The 23,517-nt window shown below is 31.4% G+C and overlaps 1 protein-coding gene across 1 annotated transcript; it reads right to left on the minus strand.

Moving 5' to 3' along the window:
- Positions 1-432: 432 nt before the first annotated feature.
- Positions 433-2,377, minus strand: LOC110099331. The gene is made up of 3 exons (XM_020826442.1): positions 1,462-2,377; positions 748-1,114; positions 433-541 (listed from the first exon to the last, which is right to left on the minus strand). The coding sequence occupies exons 1-3, from the start codon at positions 2,375-2,377 to the stop codon at positions 433-435; spliced, it is 1,392 nt and encodes a 463-aa protein (XP_020682101.1).
- Positions 2,378-23,517: the final 21,140 nt, after the last annotated feature.

The following is a 23,517-nucleotide window of genomic DNA, read 5'->3' on the forward strand; positions in this document are numbered from 1 at the left end:
GCACAATTGTCCGCTAACTTATTACAATTACGACTAACCCAATGAAAAATCACATTATTGGCCTTACTAAAAAAAGAAGAATCTTCATAACCCATGCTACTATCAATATCCTTTGGTATAACTGTGCATATTATGAAGAATATTAAGAACATTTTTATTGTCATCTTCCACAATAATGCCTCTAACATCTTCAAATCTACCATGTAAAACTTCTTTAAGTGCAAAAAAGGTAGAATACTCCAATTGGGCAATGTCCCAATGTGTTTTACCCAACCCAAAAGCTAAAAGAAACCTTCCTTTACAATCCCTAACAATGCCACCAATACCGGCCTCATAATTTTCTTTAAGAGAAGCATCAAGATTAATTTTAATCTAATCGGGAGGAGGAGGTTTCCATCTATCATAAAATAGTCCATGGGACTGATTAACAACTCAGTTATCTGATTGAACATAGTGCAGATTATCTTTGCTGATAAAACTGAGAACAGAAATAGCAATAAACAAATTGCTTTCTTCAAGTTTCCCATGCTTAATCCTGTTTCTGTGATTCCAGACAAACCAAATAATAGTAAAATACAATTTAACCACCATCACATTACAATCTTTCAGTTTCCATAAACCAGCCAAGCAGTCATTCCAGCCATTGAATTTAGGTAACTTAAATCACCATCCTCTCAGAACATCCAACACTTCCGTAGCTTGCAGCAGCTGGATGAAATATGGTTGATATCTTCCACTCCATCACACCCCAGCGGACAAACAAGAACATCAGAAAGTTTTCTTCTGAAAAGAAAAGCACCTGTAGGGAGAGCATCCAAGAACAAACGCCAAATAAAGACTTCTAGCTTTGCATTCATTTTCAGTTTGTAAACCCAATTGATTTGAACAATATCATCCCTATAGTTATAGCTATCCTCCATAACTAAAGCAAAGATAGACTTCCCTGACGTATTATACTTTAACTCCATACAATCCTCCTCCATATTTGGAAAAATCTGGACTTTACAAATAAGATTCAGTAAATTTGTTCCGAAAACCAGACTCAGCTTCTCACGGTCCCAGCTTCCTTCAAAAATGAAGAAATCCAAGGTAGTGTTGTCATCCTCCAGAGAACCTACAAACGTTGGCCAATTGAGTAAAGATTTATCCAAAATCCAAATGTCCTTCAACACTTTAATCTTGGATCCATATCTAATTTTCCATCTAACATGATTCCTAAGTGCATTCCATCCAGAAAACATAATCTTCCAAGTTGATGAACTACTTTTATACAACCCATAATTCCACCAGTTAACTCCATACTTAGCAAATAGATGCTTACTCAAAAAGAATCTAGCTTATCAATCATCTTCCATGCAAATTTGGCTCTCATAGCATTCCTCCTAGTTAAAGCTGAATGAACATTCCAACCTCCAAACTATTTTGGTTTACATAAGTGCTTTCAAGCCACATAATGAATACCTCTTTTGCCATCACATTTATTCCAGATAAAGTCTCTACATAGCTTCTCAAATTCCATCAAGGTCTTCAAAGGAATAAGAGAGTGAGTCATGACAAAAACAGGAAGGGAGAGATAAACTGATTTAACCAAAACCAGTCTACCAGCTAAAGAGATATATCTATTTCCCCAAGCATTAATTTTTTTACTAGATTTATCCAATAAAACCTGGAAGTCCACCTTCCTTAAACATCTCAATGCCAATTTGATACCCAAATACTCAAATTCTTCTACTAATCTAATTTCCATAAATCTGGAAATCTGCACTTTCCTCCTTCTTTCCACTGAACTCCCACAAACAAATGAAGATTTGTGATAGCTGATATTTTGGCCCGTCCACTGACAATAACTCTCCAGGATTTCTTTAACCTTCTTCATACTATTCACCTTAGCTTCCATAAACAACAGAATATCATCTGCAAAAAGAAGATGGGAAATCTTCTGGGAATTAGATGAAATTCTAATACCCACATCCGCACCCCTGCTATGGAAAGCGTTAGAAAGAAGTTGGGAACATAAGATAAAAAGAAATGGTGATAGAGGGTGTCCTTGAAGAAAGCCACTCTTTCCCTCAATCCAATTAGAATTAGAACCATTAATCAAAATAGAATATCTGGGATCTAGGATACATTCCATCACCAATTTGATAAACCTAGTAGGGAAACCCAACTCTGCCATCATCTTCTTCAAAGTAGACCAACATATGCTATCATATGGTTGCTCCATGTCCACTTTGATTGCTAAGAACCCATTACAAGCTTTGGAAAACCTTAATTTGTGAAAAACCTCCTGAGCCAAGAGAAGATGGTCGAAGATTGATCGTCCCCTCACAAAAGCTGCCTGTTCTTCAGAAATAATCCTTGGAATGACTCCCAACATTCTATTAAGCAATACATTAGCTACAATTTTATAAATTGAATTGCAAAGGCTGATGGGACAGTAAGAAGAAGGCACACTGGGATTAGAACATTTGGGAAATGAGCACAACCAAGGTGTCTTTTCAACCCTTGCATATAGAACTAGTGAGATAAAACTGCTACACAGCTCTAACTACATCCTCCTTAATGATACTCCAAAACGCTTTGAAAAAGGAATAGGTGATTCCATCAAAGCCCAGAGCCTTGTTGCTGCCCAGGTTCAAAATAACCTCCTTTATCTCGGCTTCAGACAATTCATTTTCTAGCAAAAACTTATCACTATCTTGCAGAACCAATCTCGGCTTAGGCCAACCAGAAAAATAGCAATTTCTGGACTTCCATTTACTCTGAAAGAACTTATAAAACACCTCTTCTACCTCTTTCGGATCATCAGTCAACACCCCATTAGAATCTTTTACTTGAGAAATCCAGTTAAAATTCCTCCTTGAATTGGCGAAAGAGTGAAAGAATTTGGTATTAGCATCACCCTCATTAATCCACTTAGCCTTTGCTCTTTGCTTCCACTAGGTGTTCAAATTATGAAGTATGACATTAAGTTCTTTGACTTTAGATTTAAGTGACCAAAGCTTGTCTTCACTCAGCCACCCTTCTCTCTCTTCTTCTTCTTGCAAATTGAGAATTTCAGCTTTCAACTTATCTTTCTCCAAAGAGAAGTCCTTCAATCTAGCCTTGCTCCAATAAAACAAATCCTTCAAAGTTCTTTTGCATTTTTTATTAAGAACTTCCATGTCATCCCCCAGAAAGGGTTTCCTCCACCTACTAGAAACAATGTGTTCAGCAGTCTTAAAGGACAACCAAGTATCTTCAAACTTAATGCCACTTCTTCTTTTAAAAACTGACTCAAAAATCTTCAAAACAATTGGACTGTGGTCCGAAGAAACTCTGGCTAGGTGTCTTACCAAAGTAATTTGGATTCTGTTGATGGCCAAGGTATTTAAAATACACCTGTCAAGTCTTTCCATAATCCGACCCCCTACACTTTTGTTATTACACCAAGTGAATCTTGGATCAATGAACCCAACTTCATGATAGTCATTATCATTCATAAAATTCACCATATCCAAAGAGCCTTGAGAGAATTTAAACCTTCTACCACCCTTCTTATCTTCTTGAGCCAAAATGCAATTAAAATCTCCTCCGACAATAGAAGGAAATTTACTATGAGATAATTCCTGAACATACTCCCAAAGAAATCTTCTCTTAAGGGCCTCCTTGCTAGCATAAACCGTGGAAATCATCCACTCCCCTCTATTGAAGACATTAAGACCACCTATTACACATTGATCAGAGGTTTTTAAAACTAAAAAAGAAGCCATATCCGATCTCCATAAAACCATGATTCAACCAGAAAGTCCTTCAGAGCGAAGAAGGAAGTAATCCCAACCAAGACCCATCATCCTTACAAACAATTCTTTGTCCAAAGAGGAAATTTTAGTTTCAATCAGCCCTACAAAGAACACCTTGTAGTATTTTATAGTTTCCTTCAAAAAAAGAGAGACCTCCCTCTTTTTGGCCCCTCTAGAATTCCAAAATACAATTGATTCCATTAAAAACGTTTGGGGGGAGAGCCCCCAACTTTTTTCTTAATACCTCCATCCAAAACTCTGCCTCTAGAATTGATTTTTATAGGACCTAAGGACTTAAGCTCTTTAGCCAGCTTGCATTTCACCAATTCCCCATTTGAAGCAATCTCCTTCTCATTTCCCACATCACACAGCCTCCCATCATAGCCTTTAATACTACCAACACCGTCTAGATTCTCAACCATAGTAGGATCCACATCTTTGTCATATTTACCACATATAACAGTAATGGAATTATTGCAAGCATCTCTAGTTCCATCATCTTCCATCCCATCCAACACATCAAATTTATTCAAATTTATTGGAATACATGGAGTATCAATACCAGAAATCTTACCATCATTAGAAGAAGCAGCCTCCGTAGAAGCAATAATCTCCACAGCAGAATTAGCCTTACAAATAGAATTTCTTCCAGAATTGGTCACCTCCTCTTCTCCAGGTATCTCCCCTTCCTCCAAGAGATCAATTGTAACAGTTGTTTCCACCTTAGAATTATCATCAACCCTTTGATTTCCTTTTCCAGCAACATCACCCTAAATTTCATTCGTTCTCTTCCACTATTTTTTTCACAAATTTCGATTTATCTTTCTACACAACCGGTCTTCTATTAATTTTCTTTTTCACCATGATCCAAGGACCATAAGAGGGATCAATAACTTCCTCCTAAACCTTTTCCACCTTCTTATCTCCCCTTGGCTCCCCTACGTCCATAATCCTGGCAGAAGTTTCAGAATTCTTTACTTTGCAATCAGATTCCAGGTGTCCCACCATTCCACATTCATAACAAAAAGCCGAGATTTTCTCATACTCCAATCTTTGAAAAAACCTTCCTGAGATACTTTCAACCCATACTCCTACAGGAAGACGTTGATCCAACTTAACTCTCACACAGATTCTAGCAAATTCTCTTTTCCCCCACTAAAACATATTACCATCCATCATCATAGGTTTTCTAACCGATGAAGCAATACGAGCAACATTCACTTCATCCCAACATTGCAAGGGTAAGTGAGGCATTCTAATCTAAATAGGAGAGGTTAAACCCTTCAGAGAAAGAGTGGAAAATTCTAACGACCACTTCTCCATCCCCACAATGTGGCCATTGACAAACCAAGGCCCTCCTGACAGGACACCTTCCATCATCTCAGTCGACTCAAAGGAACAAAAAAAGCAGCCCTTCCCTAGTGTTGTAAAATGAAACTTTCCAAAAAGTTTCCACTGTCTTCTCATTTCCCAAGCTACTACATGTGGGGGAACCTCCTTTCCAAAAACTTTAATTACCAAGGAATTCCTGAGCTTATTAGAATTTGAAACCTCCATTTCTTCTTTCAATTTCACAGCCTTACCATCTTCCGAGAAGACCATGTCCTCCTCCTTAAAATCCAGCATTATGTAAGGCTTTCTTTTCCATGGATTTTCCTCCATCTCAGCCAATATTTTAACATGCATTACCTCACTAACCTTGTCCGCCGTATCTGTAACAACTGAATCATCCCTTGCCAAGAAATGGACGGTTTTGTTAACAGAATTTCAAGCATTCCCATTTATCCCATGGACAAGTCCAGAGATTGCATTTGAATTACCATACATGTTAACAAAAATAGTCATTTCAGAAGATGTCGCCACCGGATCAAAAGAATTTTGATCGGAAATCTTTCTGACTAACTGAGGGGATACCATCCCTCCATCTTCAATAATCAAATTTCCTTTACCATCAATGAATAAAACTTTCATCGACGAATCCACAACATCCTCCTTGATCAGCAAAGGCCCATTTAAACGTCTAGAAGCAAGAATTCCACCAGACTTCTTAAGATTAACCCCGCACAGTTCTTGATTAAAAGAATCTACACCAACCATACTACCAGCCGCCGTAGCCAAAGATGGCCAGCGTCCATCCACCGCCATCAATTTGACAAATCCTGATCGAAAAGAATAAAAATCGGGAATCAAGAATTCATATAATTTTTGAATTTTCTCTCTCTAATACCCAGGAGCTTCTCTCTCTCATTATTCCTCTTTTTTATATTGTTCATTTGAATAGGTTGTTAGACTAAAAGTAATTGTCCCAAGGCTAACCAAGAGGGGGAGGGGGGGGGGGGAACTGGTAATTTAAAAAAAATTCTTAGAAATTTTAGATTTTTTAATCATAATGATAAATTTTTAAAAAAATATTTTTCAACCACAAAATTAAAACTTGTACAAAATAAAAATGTAGTAAAAAAGTAAAGAATGAAAAATACAAAACTTTATAGTGGTTCGGTCCAACTAAACCTACATTCACTCCCTGAAGACTCCCTCTTTAGGTATTATACTATATCAAAGTGACTCTCTTTTAGCTCCCACAATAAGATAAAGAAGCCCTTATAATTAACCTCTTCCACAGGTTAATTATAATTGTATGGTATGATTAGTTCAATTTTCTTATATTCTTATAGGATGTTTACTAGGATGATTGTAAATTATCTCTATCAATCTTCAAGTATGATTAACATCATATAATATATTCAATTCAAATATAAAGGGTTTATACAGTACAACCAATATCGTACTATATGATTAGTTTAAAAATCAAGAATTTCATTTAGTATGATATCCAATTTGACAGAATTTTTGACTCTATCAATCATACGATATGATCTACATGATATAGTATAGTTAAACATATTTATTAAGCATTGATATAATGGACTAATCATGAGGAATAATTTAAGCAAAATTTCAAATATTATAAAATATAATTAAGATCATACAATATGATTAGTTCAAAACTTAATTTTTAAAATACTTAGTTAAATTATCTTGGTGCTAAGGTTTCCTGATGGAGAAAAAAATCGTACAGTACGATCTTCATTATACAATATAATTAGTTCATTAGCATTAATTACATAATTAATTAAGCTTTAATCCTCTTTTTTGTATTACTAGTAATAAAATATGATTGTAATTGTACGATACAATTAGTTCAAAAAATCTCAGCTCACTTTTCTCACACCCTTATGTGTGAGTGCACATTCGTGAATTTAGCATACTTCCTTGTATGACCAGAATTAAGAAATATAAAATAATGAAAAATGAAAAGTACAGTCTTTTGAAAGACATGGGCCTTAAACAATCTTGAGCAATGTATGATGTACTACATCCTATTCTGGCCTTAAACAATCTTGAAATGGTAATACACAAAAATAAAAAAAATCCAATATATATGCTAGAAAAAATAAAATTTCAATCAATAATTTTTATTATCATAAAAATCACAAGCTAGGGATCCTAAATTTTAATAATCTTTACTTTTTTTATGATGACAAATTTTTTTGGTTGAAAAAGCAAGTTAATAATTTTCTCCTATTTCCCCCTCAATTTGTGATAAAATTGAAAATAGGGGTGAGTAAGATCATTTTTAATTTTATTTAATAAAATATTAAAGAAAAAATGCACTAGAAATATAAGATACACAAGATATGAATAAATACACAAATAATCAACTACTACTTTCCCTTTTGACATCACAAAAAAAGAGGATCAAGCTGAAATATAAAAAAGCTACAAGACAGGGAAAAGAATAAAAAAAACATAAATTATATGAATCCTAAAAAAAGGAAGGCCCCTAATGAGGAGGTGGTGGTGGTGGTGGCTAAAAATATAAGTGAATGGATAAAAATTATTCCCCAAACCACACCATATTTACCATGAAATATTTGCCTAATGTTATTATTGATGTTACTGAATATGAGTATCCAGGCGAGGCTCCAATCACTATATCAGCTCCTCATAAAGGTAAGGCTGGTATATTAGGACAGGTGGTGGCATTGGTAATGGCACTGGTACTGGTACAGGCTCTAGTGCTAGTGTAACTACAAGACCAACTCCCCTTCCTCATCAAAATCAGGTTCTTCTTGCTCTTTCCCCGGTGATGATGAAAAAGAATATGGAAAGATCCGCCGGTGTAGAAGATAGGAAAATGGTTGACAGTAGTAGGGTAGGTAAGCTCATATTTTTTTATCCAGGATATATGAAATGACATGACCATGAGAAATATTTCCCTTCCTTTAGGTCAAAGGAAGACAAATGGTAGTAAGGTTATGAATATAATCAATGATCATTTGGGCTTCATGAAATTGGGTTTTGGACATAATGAAGTAGGTGACCAATGAAAAAAGTTGAGTAATATTTACATGTTCCCCAACTTTAGGAATGATTGAGATTTGAAGGACATATTGGATAATATACTCATTTTGATTTAAGGAGTAGACTAGTTGTTGATGTTGATATAGGCTAACATTTTTACTGATTAAAATTTGTGCACTCGAATCAAAGTATCCTCTAGAAGATTTTGATTTGGATCAAGGTCCTTTTGTTGATAAGTGAAGATACGTGCCTAAATTTTTCTTTGTAATTTATGTGTATCCTACAGACATATTTTCACATGATATGAGTAATAGCATTGACCTTTAAGTTTGAGAAGAATTCATAGATAAGTTCTAAATTGAAGGGAAAGGCAGGGGTAAGCAAAAATTTGAGAGATGTGGTAAAGAGGTTTATCACCTCATAGTTTAGGGCTTGTTGATTCAACACTCTATATGATGTAATGCAACTTCCTTGTACCTATAATATGCAACTTCATCTTCTACAGATTGGAAACAATCATCAATAGGAAAATGAGATGAAGAGGCTCCTTGGGTCAGTTGATCACGCTTGTTGCCATCGACCATTTAATCAAGTGAAACTATGATTCAAGGATGAAGAAAAGATTTGAAGGATTAAATGAGTTAAACTTTAGAAATCCTTACAATTTATATAATTTTAACCAATCATACAACATGATTAGATGAATTTAATTTTTATGGGTGATGTTTTAAAAAAGAAGGAAATGCGTTCATCCAAAAGAGTTGTTTGTATGACTTTGACTAAATTGATTATAAAATGTGATAGGTTAATTATTATCATACCGACTGATTTGAATTTTTTAATGGATTTTAATATGTGTATCATATAGTATGAAGAGGTGTTCACACGGTATGATTACCAATAATTGAACATATAAAGATCAATGTTTTAACTGAGGGCAAAGATTTATGCAGGGATGTGTAGATAGTACATTACGAAGGTATAATGTGAACAAGTTTAAATTTTAAATTTTTTAAATTTAAAATAAAGGGTGTGTGATGGTAATGGAACATATACTAAAATGCAAATATAATAATAAAAAAAAACATAAAACATAAAATAATAAATAAATAGTCAAAAAAATTCAAAAAAAAGTGAAACACATTTAAAACATACAAAATGAATGATTTATTTAAAAATAGAGGAATTTAGATTCATCATGAATCAAGCATGAATGTCTATAACACCTTTTCTAGTTCTGAAGATACTAAAGGTGTCATATGCAAAAGGTTTGGTAAAGATGTCTACCAATTAATCTCTAGTAGCTATATGATGTAGTTCTATATCTCCCTTAGCAACATAATCTCTAATGAAATGATGCATAATATCTATATGTTTATTGTGGGAATGTTGGATTGGATTTTTGGAAATTCATATGGTCCTAGTGTTGTTGCATATAATAAGAATGGTGCATATTGGTAGTCTAAGATCTATGATTTATTGCTTTATCCATAAGACTTGAGAAACAAAACTTCCTACACTAATTTATTCTACCTCAGCGGTGGATAGAGCCATTGAATTCCGTTTTCTACTAAACTAGGAAACAAATGAATGACCTATGAGCAGATAGGTTCCTGAGGGTTTTTTTTTTATCTACCCTACATCCTATAAAGTTAGTGTCTGAATATCTAATGATTTTAAATGATGGGCTATGTTTAGGGTATCAAATACCTAGGTTTTGGGTGCCTAATAGGTATATAAGGATTTTCATAATGGTAGTCATATGAGATACTTTGGGATCAACCTTAAATCTAGCATAGAGATATACACTAAACATCCAATTATCCCTCTATATTTCTTTTGATTAACTAATTTTTTATTGAGATCCTAATCTAAATGAATGACAGAGCTTATGGGAGTATTAGTTGCCTTAGAATTATCCATCTTATATTTCTTAAGAATATCATTAATGTATTTTGATTGGCTAAGAAAGGTTCCATCATCCCTTTGCTTCACACTAAATCTAAGGAAATAGGTAAGTTCTCCCATCATGCTCATCCCAAACTCCTCATTCATTCTTTTTGAAAATTCATCACAGAGATTCTTATTTGTGGATCTAAATAATAATCATCAATATAAATCAAAATAATGAGTAGATCTTCTCCTACTTTCCTAAGGAATAAAGCGGTGCCTACAAAACCCTTAATAAAGGTTCTATTTAAGAGGAATGTGCTCATCCTTTTTTACCAAGCTCTAGGTGCTTACTCAATCTGTATAATTCTTTCTTTAATTTGAATACATGATTGAAAAATTAAGAATTTTTAATACATGTGGGTTACTCAACATATATATCTTATGTAATCACCCTATTTAAGAAGGTACTTTTAACATCCATCTGATAAAAATTAAATCAAATAAAGCAAACAAAGGCTAACAGTACTCGAATGGGTTTTAGTCTAGCTAAAGCGGTAAAGGTCTCATCTTAATCTATTCCTTCAATTTGATTATACCCCTTAACTACTAATCTAGCCTTATTCCTAATCACTTACTAGAGTCAATCATTTTATTCTTAAAAACCCACTTAGTTCCATCCAAACTTTGGTCCTTAGGTCTTATAACCAGTTCCCATGTATCATTCCTAATAAATTTATTTAATTCTTCTTGTATTGCTAGGATCCATATCTCATTGGCTAGGGCTTGATATATATGTTAGTGTATTCTTCCATGGAAATGAATGTAGAAGGACTAACCTCCTTTCTAAGTTTAGGCATAGTTATAATACCTTCAAATGTATCTCCTAGGATAAGTTCTCTAGGGTGACTAGATGAGTATCTCCATTCTTTAGGCAAAGGCTCCTGAGATTCTACTATATCTCCTAACTCAATGGATTCTACCCCTTGGGTGACCTATATTGCTTCTTCTTCTTTTAACTTAGGCTTAAAAATTTTATCTGATTCATCAAACATGACATGTGTAAACTCTTATACTACTAAGGTCCTCTTATTATAAATCCTATAGGCTTTGCCTACAGATGAATATCCTAAGAAGACTCCTTCATCAGATTTGTGATCAAACTTTCTTAGAGATTATTTTTGATTAATAAGGACAAAACAGCTATAACAAATAGCATGCAAGTGAGATAGGATGGGTGTCCAACCCTTATGGACCTCATAGGGTGTCTTATTTAACTTGGATCTAACATTGACCCTATTCAACACATAACTAATAATCTTTACTACTTATGATGAAAAATATCTAGGGATAAAATACTTCACTAACATGGCCCTATTAGCTTCTTCTAAAGTCTAATTCTTTCTTTCAAATATTTTATCTTGCTTAAAGGTCCTAGGCGTAGAAAAGTTATAATCGATTCCTACCTCCTCATAAAAGATTCAAACTTATTATTTTTAAACTCTCCACCATAATCACAATGAAGAGTTGATATCTCACATCCTAATTGTATATGTATTTGGGTAGAGAAGGTTTTAAATTCTTCAAATGATTATTTCTTTTGTGCTAGGAATCCATCCCAAGTGAATCTAAAGTAATCATGAACAATCACAAATCCATATGATTTCCCTCCTAAGCTCGCTGTACTAACGGGTCAAAATAGATCCATATGTAGAATTTATAGTGGCTTAGAGGTGATGAGTTCCTTGATTGAATAAAATGAAAGCTTAATTTGCAATGTCATTATCATTTTATGCTATAGAGCTTTCACTATCTAAGTCATTGGTTTTCAAGGCCATAGTCTTTTTATTTTTCCTATCACCCGCGTTAAGTAATCTTCAACTCACACCTTGCTCATAGGAAATAAAGGAGCCAAGCAAGTTATCAATCGAATACACATTCAAATCTTTAGATTCAAAAATTATAGTGACCTTAACATCATAAGTAGTAGGTAGGTAACATAAATTATTATTAACCTTTTTAGAGTTTGAAAGTTCTCTACCTAATGCATATAGGGATGTCACTATTTGAGTGAATCTAATGTACATTTTAAATAAAGTCTCGCTAGGTTTCATGTAAAATAGTTCATAGCTATGCAGTAAAATATTTAACTTAGACTGTTTGCATTTACTAGCTCCCTCAGAAGTGACGCAAAATCTATCCCAAATTCTCTTTCATGCAGTACATGTAGACACTCTCATATAATCTTCAAATTTCAAAGCATAAAAAATCAAACATTTTGCATTCAATTGAGTGAGCTCTTTATCCTCATGACTATATTCAATAAACAAGACATTAGTTTTAGCTCCATTAACTTTTTGGGATAGAAGTGAATAACTAGTTTGAATTATATGCTAAATTTTAAAATCAATAGTTTACAGAAATGTAGTCATATGATTTTCTTAAAAATTAAAAAGAATGTTTTTAAACAGAGGTGGACAAGTTATAAAATAACCCTCTACAATATTTCTATTACCAAAATGCACCGTAAGGTCTTTACTTGGGGATTTTAAAATTGTGGATTCCAAGGCCAAATCTGATACCACTTGAAAGTTTAGGGATGTTGCAAGACATTATTAAACTATCCCAAGTGCAACAAGAAGGGGGGGGGGTTATTAAACTATCCAGGAGAGGGGGGGGGGGGGGGGGGAGATGAATAGGTACTTAAGAAAAAAACTAAAACAAAAACTCTTTTTTTATGTTTTATGCAATATAAAAACTTTTAAAAACAAATTCTAGATGAGTAAGTAACACAAGAGGAAGCAATTTAAAATTTGATTTTCTTTTTTAAAGTTTTGAAGCACGAAAAAATCAAGAGGAATAAGTTATTTTTTTATAACATAAATTAAATCTAATTATAGCTTACTATGAAAAATTAAACTCATGCAGGAAATTTAAAGTTTGGAAAATAAAAGAGAAAAAAAGAAAAATAAGAATGAGCACACAAGAAAGTTTATATTGGTTATGTAAACCTTAATCTACATCCACTCCTTGGAGTGCTCATATCTAGGTATTATACTAACACTATAGTGACTCTCCTTTTTTCCCCTCAGAAAGGCAAATAAGCCCTTACGAATCACTTCCATCAAACCTGGTGTGGTAAAGAACTGAAAGCTATGTCACCCTCCTGGTGACGACAACAAACCTTCAATCCTTTTTTACACTCCTGGTGAAGGTAGAGAACCCACAAAATCTTTCTCACCCTCCTAGTGCTGGAAGAGAAGCCATAAAATCTTTTTCACCATCATGGTGATGGAAGAGAACTCTCAATCATTTTTCACCTTCATGGTGAAGGCAAAGAACCCAAGACCATGACTTTGAAGCTTCTCTCCCTAGAGCAACTCCAAGAACTCACCAAGTCCCATGGAGTAAGCAAGGTGCAAGCTTACCTGGAGGAACCATGTGAAGAACCCACACACTCCTTCTCCATCACATACAACCTCACTTTCTCCCTCTCTAAACCCAAAGTTCTCTCAAGAATTCTCCATCAAAGTTCTTTCAACAGCCAAAAGTCTTATTAGAGACTTCATTGAGTTGCTTAAGTAAAAGGCTAAAAAAAACTAAATTTTTAATTAGGTCATCACTATTTGTATAATTTGATCTAGGTTCATATAATACTATTAGCATAAGATAGGGGTTCATCCATTACGTTGGAATAGTCATTCAAATGAACTATTTTAATTTTACGTAGTTATCATACATTATGATCGTAAGTTCATACGATATGATTAGTTCAATTTTCTTCTATTTGTATAGAATGATTAATGGGATGATTTGAAATCATCTATGTCAATTTTCTAAAATGGTTAACATTATATAGTATGTTAAATTTAAATATTAAGGGTTTGTATAGTACGATCAACATTATACTATACTATTAGTTCAAAATTAAAGTTTTTGTCTAGTATGATTTCTTGGATGATCAAATTTCATCTTTGTTAATCATATGGTACGATCTACATTATACAATATGATTAGTCATATTTATTAAGTCTTTATTTAATAGACTATTCACATGAATTAATTTAAGTATGATTTCAAATATCATAAAATACGATTATGATCATATAGTTTGATTAGTTCAAAATTTGATTTTTAAAATACTTAAATTATTTAGCAGTTAGGATTTCCTGATGGAAACAAATCATATAGTACGATCTACATCATACAACATGATTTTTCATTAGTATTAATTACACAATTAGGCCTTAACCCTCTTTTTCCTTATAACAGATCATATAGTATGATCACAATCATACGGTACGATTAGTTAAAAATCTCCACTTACTTTTCTCACTCCCCTGTGTGTGTACACGGTCGCTAATTAAGCATATACCCTTATATGAGCAAACTCAGGAAATATAAAATAAAGGAAAATAAAAAAATATTGACTCTTTTGAAAGACATCATATTCTACCAAAACTTGAGCCTTGATCATTCTTGAGCAGTGTATGATATACCTAAAATATTAGTACTCACAAAAGAATAATATCCAATATATATACTAGAAGAAATAAATTTCAATAAATAGTACTTGTTATCATCAAACTCACAAGCCAGGGATCCTAGATTGCAATAATTCTATAATGGCATTTCAGAATGAAAATAGAGTTTAAAAATTTATTATTTATGTAATTAAGTATAGTAAAGAGAGTAGCATATCATCCCAAAAGATAAACATAATATTCAATAAACATATTTGAATATGGAGAATAATGATTAGTTAGAAAAGTTTCTACCAACATATGGCCCATGGATCAGGAGGATCATAATTTCCTTCCATCCATTCAAAATCTAATTTACATGAATGGAAGAAAATTAGAGTCCTATAAACTTGCTAAGGTAATGGATTATAAAGCTAATATGAGAGTTTAACTCATCTAACTTTATCTTAGTTATAAAATTGCAACCAAATATTCATTAAGAATGAGCTTTAAAGAAACCATTATAAAATTTGGAGAGTTGAATAATTTATTCTTATTTTATAATGTAAAAACCCATTTAAATCCACCAAAAAATTATTAGATGTGGTGAGTATGCCAAAATATTAATTTTAAATTTGTTAGTGGGTGATATCTTGACCCTATTCAGAGTCTATTTAGGCATAAAAAGCAAGGAGAGAAATAATGAGATGATGTATGCTCACCTTACCTAAGAATATGATGGATTCAAATTTATTTGTGGGTGGTACATTGACCCTATTGGTGAGTTTATCTTGGTAGAAAAGGAAATATAAGAGGAGATTAGGTAGGCGAGTATGAAGAATATGCACACTTACTGCATCTAAAAGAAACAACTACTTGCGAGTCTACCACAACAAATAGAGAAAGCAGAAGAAAGAATGATTGGGTAAGGATAAACATTCTAGAATCAAATACTCTATATAAATAGTGAAAATAATATAATCTTCATAACAATAATCTTAATATCCAAAAGATACCCTTCAACTCCTTTATAAGGATGAGAAGGATACAAGAGATATTACTTCTAAATAAATAATACGTAATACATAAATGATTAGCTATAGACTATTTTAGGCACTTGAATTAGTTCTTGATGTGTATACATAAACATCAATTTCAGATGTGGCTTTAGGTACCTCGAGTGGGTACTTATGAAGAGTGCTCTTAGTCTTAAAAAATGTCTATTAAGTGAGTTTCTTGGGATACTATCCTAATCGAGTTCTCTTTAGTGAATTAGATAGTTGAGTGAGCTAAATGTGTTCTCTTGGTGAGTGTATTGAGTGAGTACTTTTGGTGAATACTTTAGGTGGGTGCCTTTTGTAAGATTTCTTGAGCTTGGTTCTCTAAATGAATAATGGAATCATTATTATGGGGTTGACTTATGTGCATCTCTTATAATTTTGATGAAAGTGTGATGCCTCATAATCTAATTTGAAATAATTATTCTTTTATCTTTTAATAAATAACTACCAAATCTACCTAATTTCTTTTATCAATATAAATACCTGTAGAAAATAAAACTATCGATCAAAACATTAATATATACATTTATATCTATTTCATCAAAAAAATAATATATATAATCTCATAATCTATACAATCATATCATAACTACTCTATCATGAGTACAAAAGATTTGCTAAAATAACAAGAATCTATACCTAAAAGATCCTGATCAATCTCACACTCACTCTCCCTTACCTTGACTTGAGATCATTTAACCATATATAATGAACTCAAGAGCCCAACAAGTAACCAAATTCTATAATTTAACTCAAAGTATGATAAAGGAACAATATGCATGTCAGCAATCTATACAAAAATAATAAACCTACATATATTAGGAAATAATAGTAAAGTTGATAAAATGTAAAATAGTACATTGGTAAAACTAGTAAACCAATATGGGTGTTAGATTAATTAAGCAGTGAACAAATCAATACAATTAATCAGTAAAAAAATCATATAATTGATAAAACCAAAGAATCAATAAAAATCATCTGAATTATATCAATATATTAAAACCCGATAATAGTCTACACATACTATTCAATATGATACATGCTTAGTATATTATATGCTCAGTATATCATATACAATATCATTATAAAAAATTAGTAGCATTAAATAATATCAATGTTCGTATCTGTAATATAATAGTCCATTATCATTTATAAAATAGGTGGCAATAATAATAAAATAATATAATTATAGTAAATAAAGAAATTAATTATAAGGTCATATAGTAATAATGAATCAGTAATATGCATTTAATAATCATACTAAAAGTAAGAAGTTCAAATTTAGGTTGTTTTTTTATTAGTGAGTTAGTTGTTAGTAATCATTGGCTCAGTATACAGAGTCATTACTCTTTACCCATCAACATAGTAATAACTTATTATAACTCCCAATCAGTGTATCACGTGAATTAGTAGATGATACCACTAAACCATAATATTTATAGAAAACCCTGTCGGTCCACCATCATATACAGGTCAATCAATCTCTAACCAACATTAATGAATAACTTCTTTACTTATTTTTACCAGCACACACATTATTATAACACAACTATAACCATAATAATGCTCATGTATTACTCAATCACATACTCACATTCATTTCTAATGCATTATAATAAATAAAATATAATTGAACTTAATTCAGAAAGTGCCAAAATATTCTAACAATAAGCAAAATAAAACCCTACTAAGCAGAAACTCATATTTTTAGAAATTAAATAAATTACTATAGATTATATATAACTATATTATAAAAATTTAATTAAACTAAAACACTATTTTTAAATGTCATAATAAAATTTTGAAGTAATAAAAATTACTATTTTATTTTGAAATTAGCTAGCTAAAAATCTAAAATAAATACTTAAAATATTCATATATTTATATATTTTTTTATATTTTTGAATTGGGAGCTCCAAAAATTATGAATAAATAGTCATAAAATAACTTATCATATTTAGAATATTTTTGTAAAATTAGTTTACAAAATAGACATGTGTCAATTTCTTCAGAATTTGCACCAATGCCTCATTGGGTTGAAGTCTATTAATTGAGGTTATAAGCTTCTTCCGTAGTTAGGCTTGCTTGAGGAGTGTGTTTGAGATTCTATCTCTAGGTTGAGCTTTATTATGGCGAGTGCCTGCCATTATTGAATCTTACATAGGGAATTTACCTAGTAAATAGGGCTAATATTGGACAAGTGGACCTCTTAATCTTACTCTTATGAGGCAACCTTTAGTGTGATCAAGCACTTGCCCTTATTAAACCTTGTTGGAGTGAGTATGTCATGCCCCCAAATCTAATTTGAAAGAATTATTTCTTTATGTTTTAATTAATAATAAGAGCTAATTAATTTCTTTCAAAATAAAATTTCAGTAGAAACACAATTTGATTATGAATATAAATATAAAAAAATAAAACATATATAAAGCAATAAAATCGATAAAATCATAAATTTATACGAATGAAGAAGAAAAAAAAGTAATAAATAATCATTCATAAATCACATGTCGTAGTAGTGCTATTTAATAATTAAAAAGATAATATATCTCATTAAAATTGAATCATATATGAGGACAATCATAATCCATAAGAAGTCAGCACCATTAACTCAGTATAGACATGATGTTTAGTTATTCTATTTTAGTATCAAATCACTACCATACATAACTTGCTTATTAATAGGAATCACGTGCTCAGTAATAATAAAATTTTAAATGGTGAATATATAGTAATAATAATGAAAGTGAATTAGTAATAGTATTAGTATCAATAAAATCTATAGTAGTATTAGGAAAATAGTATGGTAATTGTAAATCAATATAGTGATAGTAAATCAATATATTGAATGCATCCCAATAATCACACTAAACAAGTAAGAAAATTTAGCTAATATTGTGCTTTTTCAATAATAAGTAAATCATTAACAATTAAATTAGTAAACAAAGTCATCATTCTTTATCCATTGGTATATTAATCATCTCCATATAACTCCCAATTAGTGAGTCACTTGAATCAGAAGAGGATAACACCAAACTACAATATTTAAATGGAAACTTATTGATGGGGGAGATGGAGTAACCTAAAGAATTATGAAAAAGATTTAGGGATCTATCAATCCCTAAATAATTCTTTGGTTTTCTTTAATATAAAAACTATAAAAGCCCTACTTAATATAAAAAGTATACGTGCTAAAAAAAGTAATATAGGGATAAAGTAGAGTATCGATCCCACAAGAAAGAATATTTACTTACAAATACTAGTACTATTTACTTCAACTATAATAATTATTCTACTCAATAAAATAAGTTTTGGTGGAGATTCAATCACTTAGTTTGAAATAAAATAAATTAAACAAAACACTATTAAGATAAACTAATTTGGATTGATGTAATATAAATATAATTTTCCTATTGATTCTCTTTTATATTGAAGCTATTTTGAGCACATGCATCACTGACAACTCAGTCAAATGTAAAGAGATAAATGATAGATTAAACTCTTCCAACCTCAATACCACTCAAAACTACCATAGTTTATCACCCAATGAAAATCTTAGAAGAGTAAGTAATGTGTGTACTATTAAAAACCCCTCATGATAATTCATCTCTATAAACTTAATACATGACAAGCACTATGCCTATGCTTGCATCATACCAATCTAATATACCTAGTTGTGCATCATAAAATTATTGATGAAGAGAACTCATTAGTACTTAATATTTCATTTGTATTATCAAAACAAAACTTGAAAATTTAGCTAGACATGAACAATAAGTGAAGCCTATTCATTTTTATTAATAGCACCAAAGAAAGAAATCACAGAAGAAAAGATATCACTAGATGGTTCAATGATCTCCTCTTCTCTCCTTCTGAAACTTATAAAATTGCTTATATAAACACAAGACAAACACTCTAATGGAATGTATCTAGTACTTCTCTAAATTCTCTTTTTTTTTTCAATCCTAAGAAAAAATCACACAAGCACTATAAAGGCTAAAATTAAATAAGTGACTAAACTCCTCTAGTAACATTATAGACAGACTATTCATAAAAAATATAAAAAATGGATTCTAGCACTACTGTGCTTGAGACACGTGCAGCGCGATGCTCATAAAATGAACTAACACCACAACACTGAAGGGTTTCCTTCGCTATGATTCTTGTTGATATGGACCCACTATTTAATATATCAAAGTGTTGCTTCACTGTTATATTGTAGCCTAAACAACTATAATTATAACACCATGGCATTGTTGATGGTTAAGTGTTACAACATTGATGTGGCACTTCCTTGACTTAGCACGTTGAAATTTAGCACTGCGGCGTTGTGCGTACAGAGATTAGGCTTTATAGCACTAACTCCTCATACACTGTGATGCTGGATTATTAGATGAGATTTGCGGCACTAACTCCTCCTATGCTTTAGTAATATCAAAAAGAGACTAGGCACCACCATGTCCATATCTGGGTGCTCAAGCATTGTCAACAATGGTTCTATGATGGTATTATGTCTAATGCAACGACGTTGTACCATACTTTAAATTTTTTCTCTTTTCCTATATATTCTTTCAAAAACAAAGCTAATATAGTACATTTTTATATGCAAATTAACTTATAAAATTAAACATTATTTACACTTATCATTTGTCGACTCACCATCCAATATGGGTCAGTTAGTCTCCAGCCAACTTCAGTGAGTAAATAGCCTTTACTTACTTTCATATACATTATTATTCAATAGTATATAAGTAATAACAACCAGCTATAACCCAATCACATACTAATACTCATTCAATATGGTTGCAATAATAATAGAATCGTATTAATTCTCAAAATCAATATTATTATTAAATGGTACATAACATAATAACTACACTTTTATCCAATGAAACTTTTAAAAGAACCAATCAAAATATCCAAAATAATCAAAATCATAACATATAAAAAATTATGTAGTAAAAGTTCACTAAATATAGAGAAAATGCAATCAAAATCATTTTGAGAGAATTCAAATGATTAAAATCAAAATTATTGAAAATGAAAATAGGATAAGAGTCACCTTCAATAATTTATTTATTTTTAAAAAGGAAAGAAATGAACTAGTGGCCAAACACCTAGTTTCCTCTTTTCTTTCTCCTCTTTCCCCTCTCCTTCTTCTTTCCTACTTGATTTAGTAAGGAAAAAAATGAGAGAGACAAGGAAATGGTTTAGTGGAGAGAAAAAAGTATATAAAAGCTTATTTTCGTGCTTAGCACATGGTGCCATGACCCAGCACAACTGTGGTGCATGTTGAATAAAGAATTACTATAAAATAAAGTCTTTAACATCTTGACTATGATTTTTAGCACCATTGCACTCTTAAGCACAATGTCATAACTCCCACAGACACAACAATACAACACTTTAGTTCAAATTCATTGCTCCCACATGCACAACACTTTAGTTCAAATAAAAAATAATATTTTCATTTTAAATATATTTTCAAAATAATTTTATTGTTACAATCTATCCATCTTAGAAAAATACCATCCCTGATATTTCCCTCAAGGATTCAGGCGAAAAACTTGCACAAAATACTTAAATCTCATTAGAGAATCCAAACTAAACTATAAATTAATGTGTATTATGCATTCAGGTAGTTCAATAAATCATAAGTCATTCATTTATACAATGAAAAGCTATGTCAATCAATATTTCAAAATAAAAGTTTTTACCAATCGAACTCTGAAGTTTTGTTGGCCTTCCTAATATAACAAGTTACATACTCATGGTATCACTAGAGTAGGTGATGTCAATCTTGGTACAAAAAAATTACTCTGTCTACAACTGAAAAATCTATCGTTAGCCCTATATGTCAATCATTCACGATATGTTCTTATTCCTATAGTCCTCTATTCTTCAGTATGCCTAGACTATCTTGCTCAAAAATAAGTTTTTCCTCCATGTCCTCGATATGGGAAATTTTTTACCTTATTTCCTTACTGTCCACATTAAAATCATCAACCTATCAATAGGTAGCACTGACTTGAATGTTTTCTCCTATAATGGAAACATTCACTATAACTATAGATGTTTGTAGATGCTATAAATCCAGATCATTTCAAATCAATATATCTTCTTATGTTATCACTGATACTATGCTTATCCTTTCTTAATTTATTCATGTTCCTCCTCTTTCTCACATAATACATGGAACCCACATCAATATTTGGATTTCAATACTATCAAATCAATCTCTATTTGTCTAGCTCTCTTACTAACGTAAAAACCTTGAATTTATAAAGGTATAACTAATTTTTCAACTATAACAATTTTCTTCAGTAGTGGGGATCAAATGAGGAGTCTAACTAGCGCGTTCTATAAAATTGGCTTCATATTGCATCATGATCTAACATCCTTGTTCCAATTTAACAAAGGCTTATTGTATCTATTATCGGGCTGATGATGGTACAAACTATTATAACTAAAAAATTTGAAAACTACATTTGGAACTACAACAATCAAGAATTTATTTAGGAGTAATTCTAAGAACAAATCATAAATCTTCTTCTCTATAACATCTTTATTATTGTGTTTTAGTTTTCCTAAATTTTTCATAATTTTTTGGCAATAGTAAAATTCCTTAAGAAATTGGCACCTAACGGTACAGTGGGGTTTTGGGACCATTAAGTGTCTATTTCACAAACCAATTTCACTTAAAATTTTTAATTAAAATAAATTATTTCATGAATATTTGTCTATAGTTTTTGGAACCCCTTAAAGAGTTTCTATGAATTTTATACTAAAAATTCATTAAAATACTATTATTACATTATTATTTTTCTTAAATATCTAAATCCACTTAATAACTTCTTAATCCATTAAACCATTCCATAATTCATTTTTAACAGAGAAAGGAAAAAACATATGGGGATTTAAGAAAGACAGAGAGAGAGAGAGAGAGAGAGAGAGAGAGAGAGAGAGAGAGAGAGAGAGAGAGAGAGAGAGAGAGAGAGAGATGCTAGGTTTTGGGTGTTGTAGAGCAATTTTTGTTAGTCGGCCTCATTTAGAAATTTGCTTGTCTCGAGATAGGTTATGTTTTGCCTATTTAAGATTTCAATAATTTTATATTTTTGATATTTTTTATGATAAAATTTTTATTTTTCGTTACCGAAAAATGATGATAACTTTGTTTTGGTAAAACTTTCATTGTGTAACTATTTATATATTATAGAGATTATGATTACAAACATTTTGAGTATATTCTAAAATTTTTTACCATGTGATTTTGAAAAAGCAGTGATTTTTACCTACATAGAAATTTTTTTGACATATAAAAATAGTGCTTTAGTTCAATTAAAGCTTCAGAATAATATTTTAAATAATTTTTTAGTAATTTAATCATGTTTTGTAAATTAAGAATTTTTACTCGATAGTATTTCTATTATTTACCATTGGGTCATTTTGACAATTTTTGAATTCAATCCAATTATTCTTTAATTAATGAAATGCATTGAAAAATATATTATGAAGTGTTATGATCTTATGTCGACACAAGTGGGCGATCGAGATGGTATTCAATTACATCGGTGCAATAGGTGACTAAGGTGGGATTCTGTTATGTCGGTGCCAATGAATGATTGAGATGGGATTCTATTCTTCCAGTGCCAGTGAGCGACTGAGGTAGGATTCTATTATGCTGGTAAGATTTTATTACCTTAGTGTTATTATGATGGAGCCAATGGGCTACCGAGGTGGGGTTTTATTAGGAAGTGTTTACTTTTAATTCAGTTCATTTCACTATTTATTTAATTGTATTTAATTTCAATATATAAGTCAGCACTTTGATATCAGATCTTTTGGTTTTAGTTATTAATTTCTATTTTATGCTATGATAGTCTACTGAACTGTTTTAGCTCATTCTTGATTTTGCTTTTATTTTTAGGCCTCAAAAGTGTAATGAGTGAGCTGAGT

The sequence above is a fragment of the Dendrobium catenatum genome, unplaced genomic scaffold, assembly GCF_001605985.2.
Source record: "Dendrobium catenatum unplaced genomic scaffold, ASM160598v2 fragScaff_scaffold_1119, whole genome shotgun sequence".
Lineage (NCBI taxonomy): Eukaryota > Viridiplantae > Streptophyta > Magnoliopsida > Asparagales > Orchidaceae > Dendrobium > Dendrobium catenatum.

Coding starts and splice junctions, on each gene's coding strand:
- LOC110099331 (XM_020826442.1), bottom strand. CDS start 2,377: ATGTTGGGAGTCATTCCAAGGATTATTTCTGAAGAACAGGCAGCTTTT. Junction 1,115..1,461: donor TAAATGTGATGGCAAAAGAG/GTATTCATTATG, acceptor CAACGTTTGTAG/GTTCTCTGGAGGATGACAAC. Junction 542..747: donor GTTCTTGTTTGTCCGCTGGG/GTGTGATGGAGT, acceptor CTGGAATCACAG/AAACAGGATTAAGCATGGGA.